We start from the raw sequence: 9,378 nt of genomic DNA on the forward strand, positions 1-9,378 counted from the left end.
TTTTCCACATCAAATTGCTGTAATGGCCAATCCAAGTTAGCCGCCAATGAAAATAACACTCTTACCGTATTAATCTTTGCTACCGGAGCAAATGTTTCTATATAATCAACACCATGCGTCTGAGTGTATCCTTTGGCCACCAATCGTGCTTTGTATCGTTCAATCGACCCATTAGCTTTGTACTTAATGGTGTACACCCATCGACATCCCACTCTCTTCTTTCCTCGGGGTAATAGAACTAAATCCCATGCTTGATTTTTCTGAAGTGCATCCATTTCTTCCTCCATTGCCTTGGTCCATCAATTATCAGATAGTGCCTCCTTCAATGAACTTGGTTTGCTATCATTGGATATTTGTTGTACAAAAGCTTTGCTAGGTTCTGATAATTTATGTGATGACACATAGTTGGCAATGGGATATTTAGAGCCTTTCGTTGTTTCCGGTGAATATCAATTGGGTGGCTTTCCCCAGTTGTTCCTGAAAGGTAACTGATAATTCGGAACATCGGATACATCAATAAGGATAGTAGATCTTACCTCAGGAATATTCTCTAGAGTATGGTCATCTGGTGGTACTATATTTGAGATAAGGGGGGAATAGTATCAATAGAAGTTTCAAGATCGGTAAGTGGCAACACTGTTGCCGTGGGTGAGCACGGCACTGCAGCGCCTGCAGCTACTTCTGTGGGAAACGATGTTGCTTCTGTTTGCTGGGCTGGCAGTGCGACCACTGTGGGCTTGACTAATAATGGCAACGAAAGATCATTGGTAGCAGCAGCCATGGTCTAAACCTACTCGTCATGCAGTGTCTCCCCCTAAAGAAGAGGGTTGGAAGAAGTCGAAAAGTAATACATCTCAGACTCGGAAAAAGTAACATCCATGGTGGTATACATCCGACATGAAGGAGGGTGGTAGCAACGATACCCTTTCTGATGTAATCCATACCCCATGAAAACACACCGGAGAACACACGGGTCAAGTTTTGTCTGTTGATTTTTATGTAGATGAACAAAGGCAACACATCCAAAAACTCACGGTGGCAGCACCAAAACGGACGGTAGAGGCACGAATGTAGCAAGAACTTGCAAAGGTGTAAGAAAATTCAATACTTTGGATGGCATACGGTTGATAAGGTAAGTGGCAGTCTGAAGAGCAACATCCCAAGAGGAGTGGGGAACATCCACCCCAATCAATAGCGATCGAGTTGTTTCTAATAGATGACGATTTTTGCGCTCAGCCACCCCATTCTGTTGAGGAGTCTGAGGACAAGTAGTCTCATGGAGGATTCCGTGATTAGTTAAATAATGTGTAAAATCATTATTAACATATTCACCACCATTATCAGAACGCAAAATCTGGGTTTTAGTAGAAAACTGTGTCTGAACCATGGTGTGGAATGTCTTAAATGCCAGCAACACATCACTTTTATGCTTAAGAAGGTATAACCATGTCATCCGTGTGCAATCATCTATGAACGTTACAAACCACCTAATACCAGATGAAGTAGTAATCGGAGATGGTCCCTAAACGTCCGAATGAACAAAACCAAAAGGAATATCACTTTTATTAGAATTCAAAAGATAAGAGACACGGTGACTCTTGGCAAGTACGCAAGTGTCACATTTAAAGTCTGAAACTGAACAACCAACAAATAAATCCGGAAACATATGCTATAAATAACTGAAAGACGGATGACCCAAACGGTGATGCCATAATCATATCTGACATCGTTTGTGATCAATGGCTCTTTGGACGAGATTAACCCCTCCTGTACTGACATCGTCCACAAAATAGAGATCCCCCATCTTAGTACCATGACCAATTATCTCCTTCGCGAGAATATCCTGAATAAGACAAAACTTTGGATACAATAGTACACAACAATTCAAATGCTCAGTAGCTTGGCCAGGAGACATTAATTTATGCTTTAGTGAAGGTACAAGTAGTGTATGTGGCAAAGAGAGGGTATGCGTGAGGCGTACAGTGCCAGCACCAGTTACCGGTGAGGTGACACAATTAGTAATATTTCGTCGAAGTGGAACAGTATCACAAGATAGATCAGTGGGGTCATAGGTCATATGATATGTGGCACCGGAGTCAATAATCCAATTGGACTGAGTATCACAATTATTCATATTAAAAGCATAACCATTGTTACCTAAGGACTCCGGAGGCATGTCGGAAGAACTCAAAACATGAGGATTCATGGTAGGGTCAGTTAGGGTTGTAGTGTTTAGTATAGGGGTAGGATCGGTTAGGATGAAATTGTTTCCACCGTGAAGTGGTGGTAGGTATTTCATGGGAGGGCCGAGTTTGATTGAGGGAATGGGCAGAGCAGAAATCCTAGGATCTCTGTTCTGATACCATGCTAATTGGAGCTTATCTTTGGGGCTTAATTTTCTGATATCATTCTTCTCACCAAGGAGGAAAATATATAATGTACAAGAGTCATTTACAAGGAAAGAAATAAACATCAAATAACCTAATTACAATCTGATTTTAAGGACTAAAAAAAAGGTAACTAAATTAATTACAAAAAGTCAACTCTCCAATAGAACATAGTTAGCTAGTAGATTACTTAGATTATGTTTATATTGATTACTTAGATTATGTTTATATAACTTGTTTAACTAATTTTTAGCTTTCATTAAGGCAAGTCAAATTTTACTTCGAGCTTGGTAAAAAAATGAGCTGTGTTGAACTAACCATAAGCTCCATCCGACTTTCAGTAGGACTACTCTCTTTCTTTTTTTTTTTTTTTTTTCATTTATTTAAACCCATTCCTTATCTGAAAGGGAATGAAAAACTCAAATTTAAAAGTGTAGTGGAGATAGAAATGGCTGAACTCATATAAGAATTATGGTTAAAAAGAGGACTTTTTTTGTATTGTTTGTAATTGGCAGTAATTTAATTGGGAGTTTGAGCCATACATGGCCTAGGGCCTAGGAAATTCTAGTTTCTTTTCTTTCTTTCCTGGTAATTTGAAATTTTTTCTTCTTCTGAACAAACGATAGTATCTACATTAAGGAGGTGGGGAGTGAACTAAGCCTCACACTGAGTTAGCCATAATAATGTAGTTCAAATTCGCATTTGGCGAGAATGGAACCTAAGATCTCTCACTTACAAGTGAAGAAGAATAATACTAAACTGTAGTACTAAGTGATAATTTGAAACATTTTTTAGACCAAAACAACAAAACACTACAAAAGAAAATGGCATACAAAAATAACGAAACATGAAATTAACCACTTTACATTCAATTCTTCAAATACAAATATACATTATCACTAATCACATTTTGAGATCTACAAATCAAACAATTTAAAGCATATAAATTATTAAGACGTGCAAGGTTATTACTTATTTATAGGTATATCGACTAAATCACCAAAATATCTTATATACGTCGAGAACAAATAAGTAATATATTTGACCATGACCAAATTCATGAGGCTTTGGTCAACGTTTTGAACGTCACTGATGAACCCAACAACACCGTGCCCGAATCAACGGTAAATGTGTCGTATCGAAGGAAAAATTCCACCAACATTAACCTAGACATGAGTACCACTAGATCTTTGCCCGCGCATTGCTTGTTCTCAGCCGTTGGATGATCATCTGCCTGACGACCGTTGGACCAGTAAACATACTTCAACAGCTTCTCACCCTCCCCCACAAACCTATTGCCCACAAACTCCTCCGGATTCTCAAAAACCTTTGGATCCTTCCCCACAAAATTCTGATTTCCAAAAATCATCTCCCCTTTTTTGATCTCAAATGTCGCGTCGTGGCTATGTACCACGATGTCCTCCTTGGCCTTCCCGTACTGGTACGGAACTGGAGGCTCGATCCTCAAGGCCTCAAAAACCACCGATTTGGTCAAAGTCATCTTATCCAATGCGGAGAAAGTAATCGTACCTTCACTTTCTTTAACAACGGTCCGGATTTCATTTCGGAGCTGGCGGTGCAAATTCCCTCCTCCTGATGCAACCCACTTGATCAAAGCAGGAAACAAAACCTTCATGCCACCAAATGCATTGAAGCCAGCCAAAAACAAAAGATTGTGACAAGTTTCTTCTCTTGAAATTCCGAAATTACCCTCGGCCAGGTCCAAAGCCGAACCCGCGGACTCGTAAACCGCATCGTAAAGCTTCTGATAAGCGGGCTTGACGAGAAAGGCAGGGTAGGAAAACGTGTGCAGTAAGAAATCTTCAGCAAACATTAGAAACTTGGGTAACCCAAATGTGATCTGAGGGGCAAGTTGGGGAAAGAGCCAAAGTGTGACCAAGCTAGGCCCCTTGGATCCCAACGTTGTCTTTGACGGGCTTTGACCACAAAACAGCTCGAACACGAAATTAAATGACATGTCGTCGCTCAAACTGTTGAAGTCTGCCTTGCCATCTTTGGAGATTTGTTCTTCCAATTTCGGAAAGAGGTCGGAGAGAGAGCTTTGGAAAAGGGGTATGAATTGGTTATGTTTAGAAGCGAGTAGGGATGCGAAGTAGCGCTTGAGAGTGGCGTGATTCGGCTCGGAGGGGTCTAAATAAGCACACATACGGTAGCCACCGGTGTAGGCAGTGGAGGGCATGTAAGTGCCATCCAAAACGTCGCGTTTTGCAACTTTGGTGGTGTCAAAGAGAATGGGGAAGCTTTCGGCGTCAAGAAGAGCTATGACTTTAGGGTTTGGGGCAATGAGAGCTCCGGGTGGCATGTTGGTACGAAAGACTGTGGATTGGTATTTTTCCATTCTGATTTTGAAGAAGTTGTCTCGGCCTTGGTTGTAGAAGTAGTCGTAGCGGTCTTTGATGGCTCCGAACAATGGCATGCCATAGTCGCCGGGGATCGGCTTCAATGGAAGGTTGCTTGGTGATGAAGAAGAAGAAGAGGAAGAAGAAGAAGACATGATTGGTGAGATTTTGATTTGGAGTTTGGAATTGGGTTTTAGAGGTAAAGTGGTGGGATGAGTTGTACAAGGTATTAAAACAATGTGCATGCTTTTGCGACTTAGTTTCAATTATTTGTATGTCGTAGGTTATAATGTTATCCGAATTAGGATTTATATAGGGAGGGGTCACTGTTAAAATGAAAATTGCAGAAATAGTCTATAAAAGTTGCAACAGAGACCAGAGTTTGGTCCGTAAAAGCAATTGAAAGTTAAAACTTGAAGGAGATGATGAAAACAAACGTGGATGGATTAATGAAATTGGAAGGAAGGTGATGGTATATAGTATTAGTATTTTTGTGTCTCTGTTTGTTTATCTAATGTGTTGGTAATATATATGTGTGTGTGTGTGTGTGTGTGTGTGTGTACATGTGTGTGTATTGGGGCAAATATGTGGCACCACATCTTTTACACAATTTTTGACACACTTTTTATAAAGTGCCCACTTTGTAATGTATTTTTGTAATCCGAATCGTCTATCTTTTTAAACATCATTCATAGCTTATCCTTACAAGAAATTAGACAAATTTAAAACCATTAAGACATTCATTTGTAAGGAAGAAAATAGACGAATATGATCCTTGAACCTTAATCCAACGGTCATATGGTTTCAGATTTGGGTAATTTTTGTTAGACATGATATTTGAGAGAAGGTATGAAGGTAGACGGTTCGGATCGTTAAAATATATTACAACGTGGCACAAAAACATGTATAAGAAAGTGGTGTCACATATTCGTTGCAATATATGTGTGTGTGTGTGTATTTATCCGAGTTAAGATTTTTATACGGAGGGGTCACTGCTAAAATGAAAATTGCGGAAATGGTCTATAAAAGTTACAACAGAGACTAGAACGTTTTAGACTCAGAGTTTGGTCCGTAAAAGCAATTGAAAATTAAAACTTGAAGGAGATGATGAAAACAAACGTGGATGAATTAATGAAATAGGAAGGAAGGTGATGGTATATAGTATTAGTATTTTTCTGTCTCTGTTTATCTAATGTGTTGATAATATATACATATACATATATATATATATATATATATGTATATATTGGGGCAAATATGTGGCGCCACATCTTTTACACAATTTTTGACACACGTTTTTATAAGGTGCCTACTTTGTAATGTATTCTAGTGATCCGGACCGTCTATCTTTTTAAACATCATTCTTAACTTATCCTTACAAGAAATTAGACAAATTCAAAACTATTAAGACATTCATTTGTAGGAAATAAAATAGACGAATACGATCCTTAAACCTTAATCCAACGGTCATATAGTTTCAGATTTGGATGATTTTTGTTAAACATAATCTTTGAGAGAAGACATAAAGGTAAACGGTTCGGATCATAAAAATATATTACAGAGTGACGCAAAAACATGTATAAGAAGGTGGTGTCACAGATCCATCGATATATATATATATATATATTTATATTATACTAGTATTTTGGGATAAAGACTCTTTTCAGAAAATAAAAGTCTCGCATAAGAATTTTGGTAAGACCAAAACAACGCAAAATTGGAATCATGCGATTTTGTCCCAGTTCAAGATTGTGAGGACATAACGGAACATATGAAACATGTTTGGTTAAATTGATTAAAAGAACCTGGTGAGGCAGCGGACACACCAATGGTCTTAATTCTCAGGTCACTTTTCTTGTCCAAACCATAAAGAGATTTTTTTAGTGTGACTGGTACATAGGGTGGTATACCACATGTTATTATATAAATGATGAAATATGTATGTTAAAAAGTTAATAATTTAAAAAATAAAATTTCTTACCACTTCTATAAAAACACGTTGTGTATCATCTGTGTTCCCATCACAATGAAAAATTTCTCCAAACCATGGGCGCTGAAAAGTTTCTTCTATTCCATGCATGATGATTCTGAATATTAACACAATAATTTGGTTACACATTTTCAATATGAGTTAATTTTTTGCGCATGATTACATTGGAAGCAACAACACAATAATTGGGTTGCTTGAAAGTATTTTATTTTTTCTTTTCAAACGATAGTTAAATTAGATATTAGATTGGGGAGCTAATATGATTTGAATCTACTCCTCTATATACTGTAATAAAAGGCCACTTGCATTGCTTGAATGTATACTAAGGACATGTTATATAACTTATTGTTTTTTGTCATGTAAGCTAAAATTGTGTATATGGTTTGAATATAAATTGTAATTGTAATATGGCACTATGTGCCATTTAGGTTGAAATTAAAAGTTATTGAGGGACCGTTTACAGCTTCTCCTCCTCGTCACTTTCAATCCCCTCATTGGCTAGGTGGCTGCTAGGGCTCATCATTTCATTTCATGTCCTAGGTATATAAAACATTTTACTTGTTTCTGCATTTTTGCATGTGTTTTAGTACTACTCTTTGTTACGTAGGGGAAAGGGATCCTCTTCGGATCTATTTTGTGGGGATCCCCATATAAGGGAAAGGGATTTTCTTTGAATCCATTTTGTGAAGATCCTAGGGATCCTCACATCTTAGTCGTTCATCATACATCGTGCGGTCAGTTTTTATCAGGTACTATTTGTGTTCAATTTTAAATAAAACAAGTCAAACGATTTCTAACCATACGATACATAATAAATAGTTAAGGATCTCCACAAAGTGGATCTGTATGGGATCCAATTCCTTATACAGGGTCAAATACAAAGAGACATATGAAGAGCATTACCGTAGCTAGATGCGTGAACAACTAGATCACATCGACCCTGGTGTATTTGAAGAAATTTCCTCATCTGGTTAACTTCATTCATATATGTCCTTGCTGTAATAAATATTTCGTTGAGAATTTTTCTACGTAAATTATATATATTATATATAGGTCAAATCAATACAGATTTGAAAAGCGTTGCCAGCGCCATGCGAGAAAATTTCCTGCCTCTGCTCTACGGTCAACCATCAAGCTCGGTTGGACTTGGCAATAATTTAACAGATAAACATTGAACAATTTCTTTGTATTGCTCTCGCTTGCGATTTTCGTCTGGGTTTCTCATACATTACCAGTACATTTTCTTTAATTTGCTTTCGAAAACAGACACTAGAAACAACTATATATAATCTCTAGTTGCTATATATATATATATATATAGGGTTAGGATCAAGGAACAAAGATTTTGAAAACACTTTTACACTTCTTTATAGCCTTTAGATCTTATAACATTCAATGGTCTAAATTAAGAGTGATGTGGAGATTTTTAAACATTAAATGGCTTGGATGATTATGTGGATTATAACTAATAAGGAAAATACTAATTTAAATTAAATTGAAATATCTAATACAATAAAATTGAAAGAAAAAAAATCAAAATTTGAACAGACAGAAAAAGAATGTAAAACCCACAGTGAAGAACACCCAAGAAAGGTGAGAAGACAGATCGATGTTCTCGCGTCTTCACTACTTGTGATAGTCTGATTTGATTGATACGAAATTTTGATGTACACACTACAACGAATCAAGCTATTAGTCTCTTAAATCTTCTCAGAACAAAACTCTAAATTCTAAATCTTCAATCTTGACTCCTGGATGTCACCTTTTTTAATACGGTGCAAAATGAATGGTTGATGAGTTTATGACTGTAGAAATCTCAAACATGCTTGGCTCAATAGAAGTTGCAAACCTGTTTAGCAAAGATGGTGTGAGATCAACAGATGGAAATGGAATTTTCATTTTTTTTTTTTAAACTAGATATTTCAAAGTTTGATTATTTCATTTTCAACCTTATTATTATTTGATATTTTTTTTAATTTAAATTAGTGTTTTCCTTATTGGTTATAATCTACATCATCTTCCAAGTCATTTGATTTTGAAAAGCTTCCAACTCACTTTTAATCAAGACCGTTGAATCTTATATGATCTAAAGGTTACCAAAGAGTGTAAAAATATTTGTCTCTTGATCATATATATATATATATATATCATGGTTATCTACCCCTTCAGCCTTTCCCTAGCCACAAGTCTGGTTTCCACACCGACAACGTGTAACGACCTGTCCCTAAAAATTATGATTTTTATAATTTTAATAAGTGAATTTACAAAAATGCCCTTCGAGGCAAAGTGTTGACTCTTGTTGACTGCCGTGTCATGCCACGTAAGATTCATTTTCTTAGCGTATCCTTATAGGACTCATCGTTACGGACGCATGGGCGCAAACGGAACACAATTTGGAGTTATAACGAAGGAGTTATTAACGTTTAAAGTTGGGGGCATTTTAGTAAATTCGTTAATATCTAGAAAATTACAGATTTTTGGAGCAAAATCTGGGATGTCACGTGTGAGGCCCAAATTAAAAGGAACAATGGATGGTCGGTGCAGATGGAGTATAAAGGAGAGAAATGAGAGAGGAACTGGACTAATCAAAAAAGGAGAGATGAGAGGGTGACCAATCAGAGAAGAGAGAAATGAGGGAAAG

General features: G+C 37.1%; 1 protein-coding gene across 1 annotated transcript; it reads right to left on the reverse strand.

The window, feature by feature from the left end:
* Nucleotides 1-2,752: 2,752 nt before the first annotated feature.
* On the reverse strand, nt 2,753-5,016 carry LOC137730308 (allene oxide synthase 3-like). Its single transcript, XM_068469377.1, has one exon. It carries the CDS (start codon nt 4,990-4,992, stop codon nt 3,445-3,447), a length of 1,548 nt encoding a protein of 515 aa, XP_068325478.1. The 5' UTR covers nt 4,993-5,016; the 3' UTR covers nt 2,753-3,444.
* Nucleotides 5,017-9,378: the final 4,362 nt, after the last annotated feature.

This window comes from Pyrus communis, chromosome 3 (genome assembly GCF_963583255.1).
Source record: "Pyrus communis chromosome 3, drPyrComm1.1, whole genome shotgun sequence".
Classification (NCBI taxonomy): Eukaryota; Viridiplantae; Streptophyta; class Magnoliopsida; order Rosales; family Rosaceae; genus Pyrus; species Pyrus communis.